General features: G+C 36.9%; 2 protein-coding genes across 4 annotated transcripts in view; both read left to right on the plus strand.

Annotated features, from left to right (window-relative positions):
• Positions 1–5,875, plus strand: part of SEC24A (SEC24 homolog A, COPII coat complex component) — a 64,160-nt gene extending 58,285 nt beyond the window's left edge. For 2 of the 3 annotated variants that reach the window (XM_060296230.1, XM_060296231.2), the window contains exons 21-23: positions 214–306; positions 1,469–1,572; positions 1,985–5,874. In XM_060296230.1, coding sequence (XP_060152213.1) covers positions 214–306; positions 1,469–1,572; positions 1,985–2,099 — 312 coding nt within the window. In that variant the 3' untranslated portion in view covers positions 2,100–5,874. Of the gene's footprint in view, positions 1–213; positions 307–1,468; positions 1,573–1,984 lie in introns of all 3 variants that reach the window. The other variant, XM_030869588.2, reaches the window with a different exon arrangement.
• Positions 5,876–9,324: 3,449 nt separating this feature from the next.
• On the plus strand, positions 9,325–18,352 carry CAMLG (calcium modulating ligand). The gene is made up of 4 exons (XM_030869586.3): positions 9,325–9,695; positions 11,250–11,710; positions 14,409–14,474; positions 17,738–18,352. The coding sequence occupies exons 1-4, from the start codon at positions 9,389–9,391 to the stop codon at positions 17,927–17,929; spliced, it is 1,026 nt and encodes a 341-aa protein (XP_030725446.1). The 5' UTR covers positions 9,325–9,388; the 3' UTR covers positions 17,930–18,352.
• Positions 18,353–19,491: the final 1,139 nt, after the last annotated feature.

Genomic DNA, 19,491 nt, shown 5'->3' on the forward strand with positions numbered 1-19,491 from the left:
ATTAGCCACTTATCCCTCCATAGTCTCCTTTCATGCCAAGCATAAAATGTCTCATCATGGTAAATGGTAGTTATCATTACTTCAGTTGAAGGCTGTACAATCTCAGTAAACGTACTCATCTTTCTGATCTTTTGAAACATAGTCAGTGGTTAAAGGTAAGTCAGCAGCTCACTGTTAAGCTACATCTCAAAATAGTTTTCTTCCCATCCATAGGTACTAATGCTTTGGGTTGGAAGAAATTGTCGACAGAATTTTCTCAGTCAAGTTCTAGGAGTTGAAAACTATGCATTAATTCCACAGACTATGGTAAGATTATGTAATTATAGTGATTGTAATAGGCTTAAAGGCATTTCAAATGTGGCAAAAACATGAACATCCTATTTTGAAATCATAGCTATATTTTAAAGGCATTCTTTACGTTATTTTGCATCTTTGACTGACTTATTCTTATGTGTGTGTACTATTTTAGGGAGAAAGTAAGGAATTTAGTTAATGGCCAAAAAAGTTTGCTGCTGTTGGCATTAGTGTTAGGGCTCTTTTGTTTCTGTGTTTTGTGTTTTTGCAGGTGATTTCTTTGTTCTTTGGCAGGGTCCTTTTAACCGCTGCTTTGGAGTAAGAACTAAGCTAATTTCCACACAAGCAAATGACTTGTGACCAGTGTCAGTAGAATTTATATTGATTATTGGACAGTGTAATAGTGGACTCTCTGTCACTAGCTCTGTGACCTTTGTCAAGTCACTAACCTTGACCAGGTTTGTCAAACCTGGTCAAGCCTCGTTTGTAAGATAAGAATGCTATTGCTTATGGAGGAGTATTTGAAATAACACATGAGAAAGCATGTGTGAAACTATGTACTATTTGGATAGCTGTGAATTTTAAAGTTAGAATTAATTATAACATGGTCTTATTTCACATCATATTTTTCAGTTTCAACTCTCAGTTTGTCACCAGCTTTGGAATATGTTTTATGTCAGCATCTTTTCATATTTATGGGTTTAACTTCATTTATAAAAGTCATTAGGAGATTTATATATTTAAAAGACATGTATGTCAGGATTCTATCTAGGATAAGCAGTAGCTTAATGGCTGGTCTGGATGACTAGGCATTTTAAGTAATGAGGAGATAAGAAATGGATATATTTGTAATAACTGCCTGAATGGATCAGTTAATTCTAGATGTTATAATGTATAGTCTATGGCAACTTCAGTGGAACAGTGGCAGAGTTGAGAATTGCAACAGAGACCAAATGACCTGCCAACCTAAAATATTTATTATCTGTCCCTTTAAGAAGTTTCCAACCCCTTACTAGAAAACTGTGGTATGCAGAATCTCAGGCTCCTCCCCAGACCTCCTAAATCAATGTCTGCAGTTCAGCAAGATCCCCAGGTGATTCTTACACAAGATAAAGTTTGAAAAACACTGTAGATGGTTAGAATAAGTTGGATGTTGCTGGTTTTTGTTTAATAGACAGACCTTCCAGAACTTGATACACCAGAATCTGCCAGAACAATAGCTTTCATCTCTTGGCTTAGAGAACAGAGACCATTTTACCCAATACTTTATGTAATAAGGTAAGTTGAATTTGTCATTTACTGATAGTGAAACAATTTGGCCTTGCAAGGACCTGTTTTGAGTCCTTGTGACTCAAATATGTGTGACCTTTTGCTTAAGCAAACTCTTGATTGATTGATTGATTGATTTGGCCACACTGAGCAGCTTACAGGATGTTAGTTCCCCGACCAGGGTTGGAACCCGGCCCCGGCAGTGAAAGTGCAAAGTCCTACCCACTGGACTGCCAGGGAATTCCCGCAAACTCTTTAGAAGAATATAGAAAAAGAAATTTTTTTTAATAAATATTACTAAGTTATGCTTTATATCCAGTTATTAGCAAAATGTGTGTCAAAAGCTTTGTGACAAATCCACTGTTTATGTTACTATTACATTTTGTCTAATGTATGTAAATATTTGTCTTTTATTCCTAAGGGATGAGAGTCCAATGAAAGCAAACTTCCTTCAAAACATGGTAGAAGACAGAACAGAATCTGCATTATCATATTATGAATTCCTCTTGCATATACAACAGCAAGTGAATAAATGAACAAATGAAGATACTTAGTAATTTCTAAGGAAAGTTACAATAATGCAGAACACCTGAAAATGTGTAATACTTTCCTTTCCTATTAGGTTTGTGGACTAATGTGATGATTATATGTTCTCACTGTGATCTCAACAAACTATAGCAAATAAAGGAACACAGCAAACATGCGACTCTGAAATACTGTATTTTTTAAATCAAAATATATCTATATACGATTGGATACCTTTTTTCCTTTGCTGCCAATTATGTTTGGGTTGTTATGGATTGAAATAAGACAGTATTGCAGAGGCAAAGTACATTTTGTAAAATAAAGACTTCTGTGTTCCAAATGTATATTTCTCATTTTTTTCTGAATTTTTGGCTGCTACATTTAAAACCTCACAAGACTAAATGTTGCAGGGAAGTTACAAATCCATTGATAATGATCTTTTTAAAATCAAAAAATTTCTTAAGTAAATAATATGTTGGAAAACTAGAATCCATCCCCCACAGTTGTTTTTTTAAGGAAGAAAAAGGATCATTATGTTAACTAAGACTAGAGTAAACTAACTCTAGTCTAGCTTGAGAAGACTATGAAGTGATACAGTCAAGCTTTAAAATCTGTCAGTATTCTCTATACTTGAAGAAGAATGTCCCTGATTTGAGGTGAAAACTATATGTAGTTTTCTGATTTGACTGCAGAAGACTTGGTTGGATACACTGTCTTATTCTGCAGTGAAAAGAATCTGAGCTGTCTTCATAAATATGTTGGGACTTGCAATGATAATAAGGAGATGAGAAACTTAGTTATCTTGATCCTTTGAGTGGGTTTTATTTGGTACATTTTTGCTCTGTGATGTATAATAAAAGCATTATATTGGTGAAATGAGTATGAATGAAAGAAATTAAAGGTTTCTTAAATGCTGTCTCAAATGCATCAGTAACATTTTTCTAAGGAGTTTAATAATTAAATTGGAAGCTGCTCATAAGATTTATTCTTGGATATTAAAAATTAAATCATGAATGCCACTGTTTGGTTTAGTGGATATTAAGATTACACAAATCTGATTTATGAAAATTACAAAAGAAACTTGATTCCTGAACATGCTTAAGAAACTGCTTTTTGATTTGGCCAGAGAAATATTATAGTCAAAACTATTCAGTGAATTTTGTTTACAAATAGGTAAATTATACATCTGTATGTTTAAAGTGCCGTGATAAAATATCTTTAAGAGTTTGGTCCAGTTTTCACAGATTCATCTTGTCTTATATGAACTTCTTAAAGTAAAAGTTGTTCATGAATAGTACTTGATGAAAAGATTTTTGTTTCTTTGTTTTAATGGGTTAGAAAAATGTGTTTACAATCTTGATCTCATATGATCACCAATGAAATAGTAACTTTCAGGTTTACATCAATATGAGCTGACTTTAACTGAATTGTTTTGGGGTAGGGAAGAAACAGGTCCCACTAGAGTATATACTACTGCTTGCCAGCAAGATCAAAATAATTGTGTTCTATAAAAATATTATCTCCCTTAAGCAGTGTTAAGGTTTATTTTCAGTATGCAAGTGGTACATTGAACTGGAAATTTTCTTGAAAGCTGCTTCATTTATTAGGAAGCAATTTTCAAATTGTAGCTAGTTAGAATACATTTATATTTTCCCCTCTTCTGAAGAAACTGAGTCATTATTATGCACTGATGTTTCTTAAAATAACTAAAATTCTGTTCATAATGTGAATTTTAAATGTTGATATTGTAGGTTCTTTTTTAATAGTAGTAAAGAATCTTCCAGAGGGAAAAGTTTGTGCTCCTAGGGACAATAATCTTCCTTGTGCCTCACTTTTATCCCTAAGTGGGTATGACTCTTGTTATTACAACATGCTTTGTTAGTGTATTACACAAATTTACTTTAAAAAATTATTTTAGATATTGCATAACATGTGCAATCCAGAATAATTTTATAATAGTCAGGTCATAAAAAACATAACTTTAGTAAGGATTCACAATATTTGTTCTCCCAGTAATGAGGGAATGAATGAAACTTTTGGAGATATTGATATGAAGCAATTATTTTTTGCAATATTGAATGTGTTGTTTAGTTTAGTTGTTTTTTTTTTTTTAAATTAGGGCACTACCTGCTATCTCATCTTGTATTACTTTTTGATGTAAAGCAACTAATATTTACACTATGCCATATTTTTTTTATTGTAGTTGTAAATTATGATAGACCCTTGAATTTTCTACAGATCTGCAGCTACTAAAATAACTGACAAGGGCAATCTTGGTATTTAAATCTGAGCATGGCAGTTATACCATAAAAAGTACTCTATTTTTCTAATTTCTAGGATTTTTAAAATAACATTTCTGTAAGTCTGGCACATTAATATTCCCTCAAGCTGTAGCATTTATTTTAGTTTGCATATATTTTATTGTTTTAATTTAATGTAATATATTGAGTCTAATAGACTGTTTTACAATAATTAGAATAAAAGATTTTCTTCTAATCAAAGATGAATAACAGCTGTTATCTAGGGGACCACTAAATGTGATTTCAAGATTTCGTTAACTATTACAAATATAATCCTTATATAGAAACTTTAATTTTGTAAAGTAGTGTATAATATTGTAACATTAAATTCTTGTTTTCAAATTCAAAAATGTATTGATCTTCAATGTGCTGTGTTAAATCTTGCTTCTCTGAAACGTTAGAGACAAGATGTCTTCCTTTTTACAGTTTGTAATTTTCACTGTTTTATTCCTGTAAAAAAAAAAAGTCATTTGTAACCCATGCAAATAACCGTTTGAACTGTGCTAACTTATCAATTTGGCTATTCAATAAAGTTAATTGAAAGAGCTAACATACTGTGATTAGTTATTTAAATTGGTATGAATAACTTGACAGTCACTGAGTAGTGCTATGTTTTGCACCCAAATTAAGTAAATGGAAAACTATTGCTGAAGGTTCTTTAAACCTGAGTCAGTGTCTGGGAAGTCACAATCCAAATTCTGGATGCTCACTCTTCAAGAACAGCTAGGTTTAAAATATTAGATTGGGGGCTTCCCTGGTGGCACAGTGGTTGAGAGTCCGCCTGCCAATGCAGGGGACACGGGTTCGTGCCCCGGTCCGGGAAGATCCCACATGCCGCAGAGTGGCTGGGCCCGTGAGCCATGGCCGCTGAGCCTGCGCATCCGGAGCCTGTGCTCCGCAACGGGAGAGGCCACAACAGTGAGAGGCCCACATACCGCAAAAAAAAAATAATTAAAATAAAATTCTAGATTGAAAGCGTTTTCAATTTTTTAATTCTCAATATGTTTAAGATACTACTTCACTGTCTTGTGGACCCTTTTGTTACTGATAAGATGCCTACTGTAAGTCTAATTGTTTATTTGAAGATAATCTGTTAGCTTTTAAGATTTTTCTTTTATCCTTAATATTCTATACTTTTAATACTCTGAGTTTACTGTTTACCCTGCTTGCTTTTCAGAGCATGCTTTAATCTGGAGATCCTTGTCTATCTTCAATTCTGGAAAATTCTCAGTTACGTTTAAAATTTTTATTTATTTTTAAAACTTAGGTATAATTGACATATATTTTCTCTTAAATATTTGCTTCTGTCATTCCCTCTATTCTTTTTTTACCTTCAGAATTCCTTTTTTTTAAAAAAATATATTTATTTATTTTAAAATTTATTTTGGCTGCTCGGGTCTTAGTTGCGGCACACGGGCTCTTTGTTGCGGCATGCAGACTTCTTAGTTGTGGCATGCGTGAGGGATCTAGTTCCTTGACCAGGGATGGAACCCGGGCCCCGGGAGTGCATTGGGAGTGCAGAGTCTTACCCACTGGACCACCAGGGAAGTCTCCAGAATTCCTCTTGTGACTAATTCCTCTGTGACTACGTCCAGTTGGAGTTTAATCTCATCTATTGATTTTTATATTTGTATAACTAACCTTATTTTTGATTAATTTCTGCCTATTTTGTTCAATAATGTATTAAAATGGTTCTATAACATTCTTTCTGGAGTGAATTCCAATTTTTAATTTGGGTGGCAGAATTTAAATGTTGTATTTCTTCATGTTTGTTAGAATTTGGGTTTCTAGGCTTATTTGATTGGGAGGGTTGTTATTTTCATTTTAGCACATCTCTCTCAGTCCAAGCTTTCCCCCTCCCTGTCTATGGGTTTTCTAGTTGCTTTTTCCCAAAACTAGGGCTCATGGAGGTATTTTAGGGCTCCTGCCGTGATTTGGGGATATCACCATTCCAGTCACCAACAGTGGGAAGTCTAGTTGTTGCCCTCTCTTCTGTCTCTCTGTTTATTAAGCTGAAGTCCAATAGCAAATGATATTTTGAATATTTTACAGGGAGGGCAGACCTCAAGCAGTGAGTTTGTCCTGTTCATCCCTTTATCTCACGTGGAGCACTTTCAGGTCCTCTTACACGCTACCATTGCCAGCTTCTGGATCTGCAGCCCAACAGGCACCTGACTTTAGCTCCACTGTGCTGTTTCTGATACTTTGATCTGCTGAGATGTTTCTCTTGTTTTTGAGGCCAGCTATCTTTTTTTTTCCCTTTATGTTTTTTAAAAAAATATTTATTTATTTGGCTGCATCGGGTCTTAGTTGCAGGTGCACGGGATCTTCTTTGCGGTGTGTGGGCTCAGTTGTTGTGGTGCGTGGGCTTAGTTGCTCTGTGGCTTGTGGGATCCTAGTTCCCTGACCAGGGATTGAACCTGCGTCCCCTGCATTGGAAGGCGGATTCTTAACCACTGGACCACGAGGGAAGTCCCTCTCTTTATGTTCTTAACTGTTACTGATTGTTATATGTAGTAGAGAGGTGTCCAAGCATGAACTTACTGTCTATATTTAACCCGAGAATTTGAATTCTACTTTTATTACTTATGACTCAATATGTTCATACATATTTGTCAGTTTGTAGCTACAATTTGTCAATAAAGTATTAATATTAGCCTACCTAAACAATGCTGGGATCAAATAAAAATTATACATAAAACTCATTGAAAATGCCAAGATTTGGCACAAAAGAAAAATTTCTGCAACTATTCAGGTAAATTTAATCTAGAGCTCTCAGTGCTAAGCATGGGGCAAAGTGGTCAATTTTTAAAAATGGAAAAAAAAATTTTTTTAAATTTAAAAAATTTTTAAAAGAATATAAAAACGAGACCAAAAAAATAACACACACACAAGAAAAAGAGATGGAGGTGGGCTTGCCCTTGTAAAGTCTATAGTGAGGGAGACAGAAATTAAGACAAGAATCATTAAGTATGCACATCATTTAGTAAGGAATCATATACCACTGAGAAGCACAAGGAAATTTAATAACTATGGAAACCCCATAGGGAAATGGTTTCCCAGAAATAAGTAAGCATGTAATATGAAATCTTGACACTTTAAATTCTTACCTGACTCCATCAGCCATCATACATCAACACATCTATCAAAATATCCATTTGGTTTCTATATGCTATCTCAAGTGAAAAAAATCTTTTGTCTACCATGGAACTGTATTTGGTCTTGACTCATCAGGATTTTACCTCATCAAGTTGTGCACACTTATTACTAGTACTTAATTATTTCAACTGTAGAAGTTTTTAAGGCACAGTCTGGGCCTCAGTGATGTAGATCTGTACAGATATGCAGGGAAACCTTTTCTAATGCTTTAAAATTACTAGCTAGGGCATGTCCCTGAGATTTAGCTATCATCCAATCAAGGGGGAATGTTCAATGTTTATACCTGAGTTCCTTACGTTGTTGAACCCAAAAGATAAGTTGCTGTTTGTTTTTACACTTTTTTTCATAATCCTTTTCTGTCTGAGACAGGGTCAGATGACTAACAGTTAAAAACAGTATTTTATTACCTTCTATCTAAGCAGGGTTTTCACCCACTTGCTGACTTTGAGCAGGCTTCATTGCAGGGGACACACTAGGCTGCCTCACCCCCTGCAGCCTCAGGTACGAACTGGCCATGGCGTCCTCTCAGCAAGGGTTGACAAGGGATTTAATTCCTTCATTCATTTACTCATTCACTTAGTCATTACTGTGCACCAGGGCTGCATTATGACTTTTGTGGGCTATGGATATTTTGCTTTTGTGGGCTCCTTCCTCTATAAAAGCATATTTAAAATTATATTTTATGACTGTGTTAGTATGAGAATGACTACAATCCAGGCTTGATTCATCATTATACAAAAATTATTACTACACTTTTCTTCTGATTTAAAAAAAAATTCAAATAAATGAACTTATTTAGAAAACAGACTCACAAAGAAAACAAACTCATGGTTACCAAAGGGCAAGGGAGGGATAAATTGGGAGTATGGGGTTAACAGATGCAGACTTCCATATATAAAATAGATAAACAGCAAGGGTTTACCGTATAGCACAGGGAACTATATTCAATATCTTGTAACAAACTATAATGGAAAAGAATAATGTAAAAAAGAACATAGACATGTACATATATATATGTCAATATGTATAACCAGATCACTTTGCTGTACACCTGAAACTAATACAATATTGTAAATCAACTATACTTCCATTAAAAAAATTCAAAACAAAACATTTTCTTGGGCCCCTATTGTGGGGCCTCACCATGGTCTAATGGATAAGGCAACCCTGTTAAGCGCTCACACTGTTCTAGGAGTTGCAGCCGTGAACAAAACACATTACTTGTCTTCATGGAGCTTACATTTTAGTAAGAAGCAGATAATAAACACAAGTACATTCAGCTTTCGAGTCGGTTATAACTGTTGAGAAAAGGCACATAAGGAGAATAAGGAGTGTTGAGAAGAGGTGGAAATTTAAATAGAACGGAAAGGGAAGGCTTCACTGGGAAAGTCTTGAACAAAGACACGAGGAAAGCCTGGAACGAACCAGGTGTGTATTTGGTAGTAGCACTACTGAAGATGAGGAATCAGCACCAATAACAAATCCCAACCGCAAGGGTCCCTAAAGCGTCGCTCTCGGAGTTACGCATTCCCGAAGCCTATAAGCGAGGCCGAAGAAAATCACTGGAAACCAGTGCCTGCCGCTGCAATCTCCATTTTACTTCCTGGCACCAGGTAGGAAGAGTTTATTCCTCGCTCCCATACGTTTTCCGTGCGTCAGGCTAGGTGCCGGTTTTCTTCACTTCCGAGGGAACGCCACAGGGGACCGCTGGTAGGGGGAGAGGAGCAACGAGGGCCAGCCCAGGCGGGAGGAACTGAAGCTTCCAGCGATGCCCTCACTCAAGATGGCGGCGCAAGGCTCGCGCTTGGTCCCGTCAGGCGGCGCGCGTGCTTAGGCTGCATATGCGGCCAAGCGCTAGGGCAGGGGGCGGGTCTACAGAGGTAGAGGGACGCTTGCTCTGCGGCCCGGCCAGGAGTCTTCGTCGCCGCGGCTCCCGCTGCCGTCACCGTCACCACTCCCGGATTGTGGAGGGGAAGATGGAGCCGGTCACCATCGCTACCGACAGCGGGGACCGGCCGGGGACCCCGGCGGGCTCAGGTCTGTCGGCTTCCCAGCGTCGGGCCGAGCTGCGGCGGAGAAAGCTGCTCATGAACTCGGAACAGCGCATCAACCGAATCATGGGCTTTCACAGGCCGGGGAGCGGCGCCGGTGAGAACCTCCGTTTCCCCACAGTCTCCTGCCCATCCCTTTTGAGTCTTCGGGATCATTCTTCCTTTCCCTTCTCCACCCTGCTGACCTTTTTGACCAAACCCTGCTTTCTGATCTCCCCCTCTGGCCCCGTCCCTTTGATGATATCCCCAGTTCGCACTTCGTAACCCCACGACGTTTCTAGTCTCTTTCCTCAGTTTTCCGGGGGCTCCGCCCTTAGGTTGTCTCCACCTCCGCCGCGGGCTGCGAAACTCTCGCTCCTGAGACCCTCTGCCCTGGTGCCCTTTGCCCAGTTACCCTGAGACGGCCCCCTTCCTCCTTCCCCACTCCCTCGCCTCTCTTGAAGTGCACACATTTTATCCCTAGACTGCTCTGTCTATTGTGCCCGTCGGGAAGATTGCCTGCCTTTATTTCCTTTCCAAATGCTTTCCCTTCCAGTGCATTCCCTGGCTTGTACCTTCGTTTGCCTTTTGCTGTAACTCTGTCGGCCTGCATGAGCTTGTCTTTACTGAACTGCCGCCTGGTTCTTCCTTGGATCAGAGATTCTTACGGTTAAATCCTAGTGTCTGTGTTCCGTGCTCTCCACACTGTCATCTACAGGTCTTCTTAAACAGGTGAAAAAAATTGGAGGGACCGTTCTTTAGAAACCCAACAAGTGGGACGTGCCCATCTGGGGCCTTATCTCCTAGTGTGCTGAGATTGATGTGAGTGATGTCAGGAACTGCATTTAACACTGAAAAGAGCTCCTCATTTCTCCCCCAATGACATGTACAATGAGTTTCTTAAAATTTTTTTTCATGTGAATATTTACTGAACACTCAGTATGAGCTAGTGTTCTCTAAATTTCCATTGAGCGTTGCCTTTAATATTTGGCCTTTAGTCACTGATTGCATGTTCCTTAGATCCTTGTGACTTCTGCTCTGTGGGGCTTTAGATATATAGCTCTGAACTTTTAGACAGTTTACAGGTTTGCGACTGAAAACTGCCAAGAGAGGTAAGAGCCCTATTTCAAATTCTAGAACAATCGTTAGAAGACGCATTTTCCCCTTTAATGATTAATAGTAGAATATTTATTCTTTCCTAAAGCTTCTACTTTGTTATTTTGCTTTGAAATTTTTATTTTATCTGTCATTAAAGGTTTTTTTTCCCCTTTGTTTTGTTTTAAACCGGAACAGCATCTTAAAACTGCTTAAATACCTGCTAATGGCTGCCAGATTACAGTAGAAGGATTACGTAAACTGTAGCTGTAGTATATGCCACACCCTGTGCTGACAGGACTCTGGATTCAGAAATGTAATATTAAAAATACAGATTTAAAAAAAATCTCCATCCCTGTCTTTCCCAATTTGTATAATAGCGTTATCTTCTACCTCCAAAGTTTGGGGTATTTTGACATTTTGAGTGTGTAGAGGAAGGAACTAGTTTGTCTTATGAAGAATCAGTATTAAATTCAGAGGCTGTGAAGTTCTAGCTCTAGTGGCATATTTTTAAATAGTAATAAGAAAGCTGTTTGCCAGTATGTAATACTTAAGTCTTCTAAATTTCTTTTCTCAGAAGAAGAAAGTCAAACAAAATCAAAGCAGCAGGACAGTGATAAACTGAACTCCCTCACCATTCCTTCAGTTTCAAAGCGAGTAGTGCTGGGTGATTCGGTCAGTACAGGAACAACTGACCAGCAGAGTGGTGTGGCCGAGGTAAAGGGGACTCAGCTGGGAGACAAATTGGACTCTTTCATTAAACCTCCTGAGTGCAGTATGGATGTAAGCCTTGAGCTCCGGCAGCGCAACAGAGGAGACCTGACAGCAGACACTGTCCAGAGGGGTTCTCGCCATGGCCTAGAACAGTACCTCTCCAGATTTGAAGAAGCAATGAAGCTAAGGAAACAGTTGATTAGTGAAAAACCCAACCAAGAGGATGGAAATACAACTGAAGAATTTGACTCTTTTCGAATATTTAGATTGGTGGGATGTGCTCTTCTTGCCTTTGGAGTCAGAGCTTTTGTTTGCAAATATTTGGTAAGAAACAGTAGAAAATGCAAATTGATTATAATAATGAGTGCTTTTGTAAGATTCATTGCCAACAGTAACTTAATATTTACTAGATTCATGTGGATGTTTGGAGATGTGTTATAAACTGCTATTCGCCTTAGGTATAGAATGAGGTGTTCTGGTTAAATACAGAGCCTGATAATAATTGCTAAAATCTTTCTACATGCTAAGTAACATTCTAAGTGCTTTACATATATTAATTCATTTAACCTCATCCTTGAACCAGGTATCATTTTTTTAAAACATCTTTATTGGAATATAATTGCTTTATAATGGTGTGTTAGTTTCTGCTTTATAACAAAGTGAATCAGCTGTACATATACATATATCCCCATATTCCCTCCCTCTTGCATCTCCCTCCCGCCCTCCCTATCCCACCCCTCTAGGTGGTCACAAAGCACTGAGCTGATCTCCCTGTGCTATGCGGCTTCTTCCCATTAGCTATCTGTTTTACATTTGGTAGTGTATATATGTCCATGCCACTCTCTCACTTCGTCCCAGCTTACCCTTCCCCCTCCCCATGTCCTCAAGTCCATTCTCTATGTCTGCATCTTTATTCCTGTACTGCCCCTAGTGAACCAGGTATCATTTGAATCTGTTTTATAGATGAAGGAATGAAGACTCAGAGAGGTGAAATCATTTTTCCAGGGTCACACTACTAAGTGACAGCAGGGATTAAACCCAAGCACTTTGATTCCAAAACCAAAGGGTAAATTACCTACATATATAGAGATATTAATTACCACTTTTCAAATTTGAAATATTAAAATGCAGTTCCTATGGTCCTGGATGTGATGTAATTTTTTTATGGTTCAGAAGGCATTCTGCATTTTATAGTGTAGTATTATCATAGGAGCAGTCCATTTTTGTTGTACCTTCATATGCCATGGCTGTTCAGTGAAAGTTGGGATTTATTGGTCCTTTTGTTTCATAGTATGTGGAGGAAAGAAGAAAAGCATAACAGTGTCTTGCTCTTTGAGGTGTTTCCATTCAGTAGACATTTTAAGAATACCTACCAAGTACCAGCCACATAAGTAAATTTTCAGATAATTAAGGTTTATGTTATTAAGAAAAAAAGTTTTTATTATTATTATTTTTAAAATTTATTTTATTTATTTATTTTTGGCTGCGTTGGGTCTTCGTTGCTGCACGCGGGCTTTCTCTAGTTAGGGCGATCAGGGGCTACTCTTTGTTGCGGTGCACGGGCTTCTCATTGTGGTGGCTTCTCTTGCTGCGGAACACAGGCTCCAGGCACGTGGACTTCACTAGTTGTGGCTCGCGGGCTCTAGAGTGCAGGCTCAGTAGTTGTGGCTCATAGGCTTAGTTGCTCTGCGGCATGTGGGATCTTCCTGGACCAGGGCTCGAACCCGTGTCCCCTGCATTGGCAGGTGGATTCTTAACCACTGTGCCACCAGGGAAGCCCAGAAAAAAAGTTTTTAAAAGTCTGTTTTTTTAATGGAAATTCCCATCTTTTAAAAAAAAAAATTTATTTATTGCCTGCATTGGGTCTTCGTTGCTGCACGTAGCCTTTCTCTAGTTGCAGCAAGTGGGGGCTATTCTTTTTTGTGGTGTGCATGCTTCTCGTTGCGGTGGCTTCTCTTGTTACGGAACATGGGCTCTAGGCACATGGGCTTCAATAGTTGTGGCACATGGGCTCAGTACTTGTGGCTTGCAGGCTCAGTAGTTGTGGCACACAGGCTTAGTTGCTCCACGGCATGTGGGATCTTCCCGGACCGAGGCTCGAACCTGTGTCCCCTGCGTTGGCAGGCGGATTCTTAACCACTGTGCCACCAAGGAAGTCCCTGAAAGTCTATTTTTATGCCAGTTTTTTCTTAAAGAGAATCTGTTGAACAGATTCGATTTTTTTTTTCCTTATGATAAATTGGCATCATAGCTTTCAGCGTTTAGTGAGATGTATAGCTACTTTTTTTGTATTATCTAAAGGGCTCTGTACTTCCATGCTTTTAAAATTATGTCCTATTTTTGTACCTCATTTCGTGTGAGGTTTTTTGGCTTTCTGGGTGTTTTTTTTGCTGTCAGATTTTCAGCTATTAATCACTGCTCTCACTATTCTTCCATCTAGTAATATTTGCTCCTTCACTCCCTATTCTAACTTTAGAAATAAATGTAAATTAGGTATTATTTTGATCTTTTCTGTTTTATTGTGTGAGAAGTGAGATAACCAAGCCATTTTATCTATAATAAAAACACCTCGTCATTTGAGGGCCAGAGATGAATTCATTCCTTGCCCTGAAGTGTGAGTGAGGTATGTATGGTATCTCTTTTGAGTATTGAGCCTTTTAGGTATGCTTTCAAACTGTCAGTTAATTACCTCTAGATGAGAGAGATGTTACTGCATGATGATTATACATCAATCACCGCTGAGAAGTTACCTTTTAAATTATTTAAAAGATAACTTTTTAAGAGAGAGGGAATTTTGGAGGATGTTGATAGAATGTGACTTGAGAAACATGTTTTATGTTAAGGAAATCAAATCTCTTTATTTTTGTCACTCTTTTGTAGAAACAAGAATCCTTTCAGCCACTAAAATTAAATATTTTATTACAGTTTTTTTGCTTGGAATTTTATAACTGCTGTTAGTTTGATTTATTGTGATTTGAATGATTATGTTGGAAATATGTAACTTTATCTTCTGTCTTCACAGTCCATATTTGCTCCATTTCTTACTTTACAACTTGCATACATGGGACTATACAAATATTTTCCTAAGGTAAATTAAATTTTTTTCTGAATTATGGTGATATATTTAGATTGATTAACAACTAGATGATTTTAAGAACTTAAAATTATTTATACTTATGGTCTGAATCAGTGCTATTCAAAGAGTGATTGGCTCACAAGTGCAGATCTTCAAACTATTTGTTTCTGTTTGTAATAAGTTCAGTTCAGAAAGTAATTAGAAACTTGTATAGCAATATGACATTGCCATAACATTTTTATCATATTTTACAAAAATGTTGGTCCACCATGGAATAGGGGAAAACCCTCATGACAGAGTTTGAATAGTACTTGTCTAAGAAAGTGTTCAACTTAGTTACTTAGTAAGTTTAGTAACACATTTTGTTTTTAACAAAGGAAGTTATTTTTAAAATGGGTTCAGTTATCTTACTGTGCTCCTTACTGAACACTTAATGACAGTGCGCTTTATCTTTAATGCCAAGGGTCTGATATTTGTAAGAAATATTTGGCCATACTTACAGAGCAGAATCATGGGGAGTATCAGTGTTTATCTGGTCAGCTTGACTCCAATTATGCTATACAGTTTTAAGGAACTTGCCTTGCCATTAGAGAAGATAACCTTACTTGTGTAACTGAGTTTTTGTGTGAGATTTTTGCTTAAAAATGGCTACTTTATTGTTTGCTTAGTCATTTGTAATGCACTGATAGACCTCATGTGTGTGTTTAATGGGTTTGAAACATATTTTTGAGGGGTCAAATAGTCAAATCCACAAAGTAAAAGAGTAAAGAAAGGTATGTAATTTTATTTATTTATTATTTTATTTTTAAAATAAATTTATCTATTTATTTATTTTAGTTCTGGCTGCTTTGGGTCTTTACTGTGTGCGGGCTTTCTTTAGTTGTGGCGGGTGGGGGCTACTCTTCGTTGCAGTTTGCGGGCCTCTCACTGCGATGGCTTCTCTTGTTGCGGAGCACCAGCTCTAGGTGCACGGGCTTCAGTAGTTGTGGCATGCAGGCTCAGTAACTGTGGCTCGTGGGCTCTAGAGCGCAGGCTCAGTAGTTGTGGCGCACGGGCTTAGTTGCCCCGCGGCATGTGGGATCTTCCTGGACCAGGGCTCTAACCTGTGTCCCCTGCACTGGCAGGCGGATTCTTAACCACTGTGCCACCAGGGAAGCCCTGTAATTTTATTTTTTTATTAAAACTTTTTTTATGATATAGATGTATATTCATTGATCCCCTCCAAAAATGTAATTTTAATTAAAGCATTTGTTTAGAAATTTACCCTTGAAACACTGATTTTAGTTTTGCAATAGCAAAAGTTTGGAAACAACCTAAATGTCTACTGATAAGTGACTAGTTAAAAAAAATTATGGCCTATCCATTCAGAATGATAAAGGTCTCCATGTACTGATAATGTTAAGCTCGCCAAGAAATATTAAGATATAAAAATACAGAATAACATCTATAGTATACTCCTTTTTCTTGTAAAAAGGAGGAAAATCCTATGTATTTCATTTTGCTTGTATATGTGTAAAGAAACTCTGGAAGAATATTACATGAAATTTTTAACGGTGGTTATTTGTGATAGAGTGTGTGTCGGTTACTAGGTAAATGGGGAGAGAAAAGGAAGGGAGATTACTGTATAATTTTCCTTCAACAAAATATTTTGTTGTTAACAGGTTTCAACAGAAAAGTTGAAAGAATTGTGCAGTGAACACCCGTTTATGCTTACCACCTAGATTCTGTAGTGAACATTTCATTATATTTATCATATATTCACCCAATTTTCTATCCATTTTCAATACATCTTTTTTTAATACATCTTTTTTCTTGATGCATTTCAAAGTATGTTGTAGATGAAGACATCAGTATATTTTACCCCTACACATACATTTCAGTTTATATATATATATATATATATATACACACACACAATTCAGTGTTTCTTTATGGTTATTTTTCGTTATTTTGAGGTAAAATTTTCATACGGTGAAATGCTCAAGTCTTTATTATACCATTTAATGAGTTTTGACAACCCGTGAAACCCAAATCCTTTAAGATTTAGAACATTACTGTCAGGAAGTTCCATCATGTCCTTTTCCAGGCAGTCCCAACCCCTGCACCATGAAGGTCTGATTTTCTTTTTCCCACTGTAGATTAGTTTTGGTTGTTTTAGTACTTATTTTAAATGGGATCATTCCTGTTTGTACTTCTTTGTGCAAGGCTTCTTTCATTCAGCATCATATTTTTGATATTCATCCATATTGTTGAGTGCATAAGTAGTTCATTCTCTTTCTCTCTCTCTCTTTTTTTTTTTTTCCTGAGTAATGCTCCAGTTGAGTGAGTGTATCCATTAATTTGTCTAATTACCTATTGCTGGACGTCTTGGTTGTTTCCAATTTTTGGTTAATATGTCTAAAGCAACAAAGAACTTTCCTGAGTGGGTTTTTTTGTGGACATAGGCTTTGATTTCTCTTGGGTAACTATAGCTTTTTATATTTAAAATGTTTTGAACCATGTGATTGGATTTGGTGATACCAAATCAATAAATTAAATGAAAATTCAGCCTTGAATCTCTTAAAGAATGAGACTAGAAAATTATATTAGGAAATAAATGTTCAGTGATATTCTGCTGCATATGTAAACAAATGTGAATTCGTTTGGATGGCAATTAGGGCTGACTCTACAGAATGTTCCTTTGATTCTGTTACAAATTATTCACTGTCCTCCAGTACACCTATTACTCTTCTGACTTTTGTTGTCATGAGACTTAACCTTATAATAAGATTTATCTTCTCACTTTTGCTCATCTTAATCTTGCTCATTCTTAAAGGCCTGTTTTTAATTCCACTTCCTTCTGAAATCCTTCCCTGTGCTTTACTTATACGTAAAAACCCTGGAGTAATTTCTGTCTCCTTTGAGCCACTATAGCACACATCATCCATGTCATTCATTTAGCAATTATTTATGTCCTGTCTGGTAATGCTTTTCCTGTTTTTGTCTTGAGCTTTTGTATGTATCTTAAATTATTATTTATATCTTGCCTCCAAGATAAGACTTTTTTAAAAAACTTTTGATAGCAAGAATGGTGTCTTTTCCCTATTGCCTAGCAGTTTGCTGCTTTACATATTATATGCTCAGTAAATGTTTCTTCATATATTATTGATTGATATTTTGAAACTTCATTAACAGTTTTGAAATCAGTTAGGCAAAAATAGCAGCACTGATGTTTTTATAGAGCTTAAGTAGTCTTCTGAAAGCTGTAAGATTTATTGAAGTCTTTCTCTATGCAGGGTGAAAAGAAGATAAAGACAACAGTGCTAACAGCTGCGCTTCTGTTATCCGGAATTCCTGCTGAAGTGATAAATCGATCAATGGATACTTATAGCAAAATGGGCGAAGTTTTCACAGATCTCTGTGTCTACTTTTTCACTTTTATCTTTTGTCATGAACTGCTTGATTATTTGGGCTCTGAAGTACCATGAAGCCTGCAGAACTCAGAAAGAGAAGCTTACAAAAAAAATTTCTTTTCTATATTGCAGTGACTCTAAAGGAAACATATTGGTTTACACCTTTATGAAATTCTTTTACTTTTTGAGGTTTTAAAACCACTTGATTAGGAATGGAATGGCAGGTTCCCTGACTGGAAAGGGTTGAGTTTGTATTAATACTGATGTGAAGATTAGAGTACCAATGTCAGTAATCGATTTTTCTTGTTTAATTAGAATTCCTAGTCTACACCTTTCCCTAACTTCTCAGATTTGTAATTCCTCTTTGAGAGCTGAGCTAGTGCTTTAAGGAGAGCAGATGAATGTCGTCTCAGCCAGTCCCAAGGACTGAATCTTGTATTTGTATTGTTCTGTCCTGAGAAATGGAGCCATCTTAAAAATAAAATGAAAGAAATTGAATTGTCTAGTGTTAAGTTTGCACATTTTAATTTATAATGGCTGAATAAGGTAGCCAATTTTATCTTTTCTCGTTGAGTCAGTATCTTAATTTTTTTTTTTTTGCGGTATGCAGGCCTCTCACCCCGTGGCCTCTCCCGTCACGGAGCACAGGCTCCAGACGTGCAGGTCCAGAGGCCATGGCTCACGCGCCCAGCCGCTCCGCGGCATGTGGGATCCTTCCGGACCAGGGCACGAACCCGTGTCCCCTGCATCGGCAGGTGGACTCTCAACCACTGCGCCACCAGGGAAGCCCCAGTATCTTAATTTTTATTCCAGCATAAATATTTAATGGAGGAAATGATTAAGATTCATACATGTGAAATTAAAAGGTATTTATGAAATCTTTATTAATTTTAATTTATGAAAAATTTTATTACCAAACTCAGAATTGGAAATTTTTACTTTTGAGTTTTAGATTTTCAGAAGTATGTTTTTTAAGCAATAGGCATAGAATGATTAGATATAAAAATCGAATTTGAAGAATTGACTGAAGTATTCAACCCAATAGCATAAATACTCTTTTAACTAATGTAGTAACACTGTCATATTTGGAAGGTTTGACTTAAAAGAGTATAAAGCATAAGTTTTTTATCACTTGGTATTATATTTCACTAGTTTTTTTGTATCGTCTGTTTGATTAATTCTTGTGATATAGACTTTTTTTTTAATTACTCACAAAGTTTTTTTATTTTGAACCACAGTGATGGAGAGTAAGTATAACAATTTGTCTATTCGTTTGACTTAGGGTAAGATTACAAGCACACATTTTTCCTAATTCCATACAAATCTAATATGCAGAGGATTGGATAGTATTCTTGAATTTGTCACACTCTCCCCAATCCCTGGGAAGACACTAGGGGTTTTCAATTGCACATTTTATTTCTTCCATTTTGTCACTTTACACATGCAAGTTTTAGTAATTGTAGGTCATTATCAAATTTATTTCAAAGAGAAGACATGAGTATTTGCTTAAGCATGTTGAATAATGTCAAATGGAAATGCAGGTTTATTAGTGTTTGGAATAATTAAGAGGAATTTTTTTTACTTAGAAATTTCAGGGATTTGAAATGTTTATGAGTTAAAACTAGATTGACAGGGCT

Source organism: Globicephala melas, chromosome 3 (genome assembly GCF_963455315.2).
Source record: "Globicephala melas chromosome 3, mGloMel1.2, whole genome shotgun sequence".
NCBI classification, from domain to species: Eukaryota; Metazoa; Chordata; class Mammalia; order Artiodactyla; family Delphinidae; genus Globicephala; species Globicephala melas.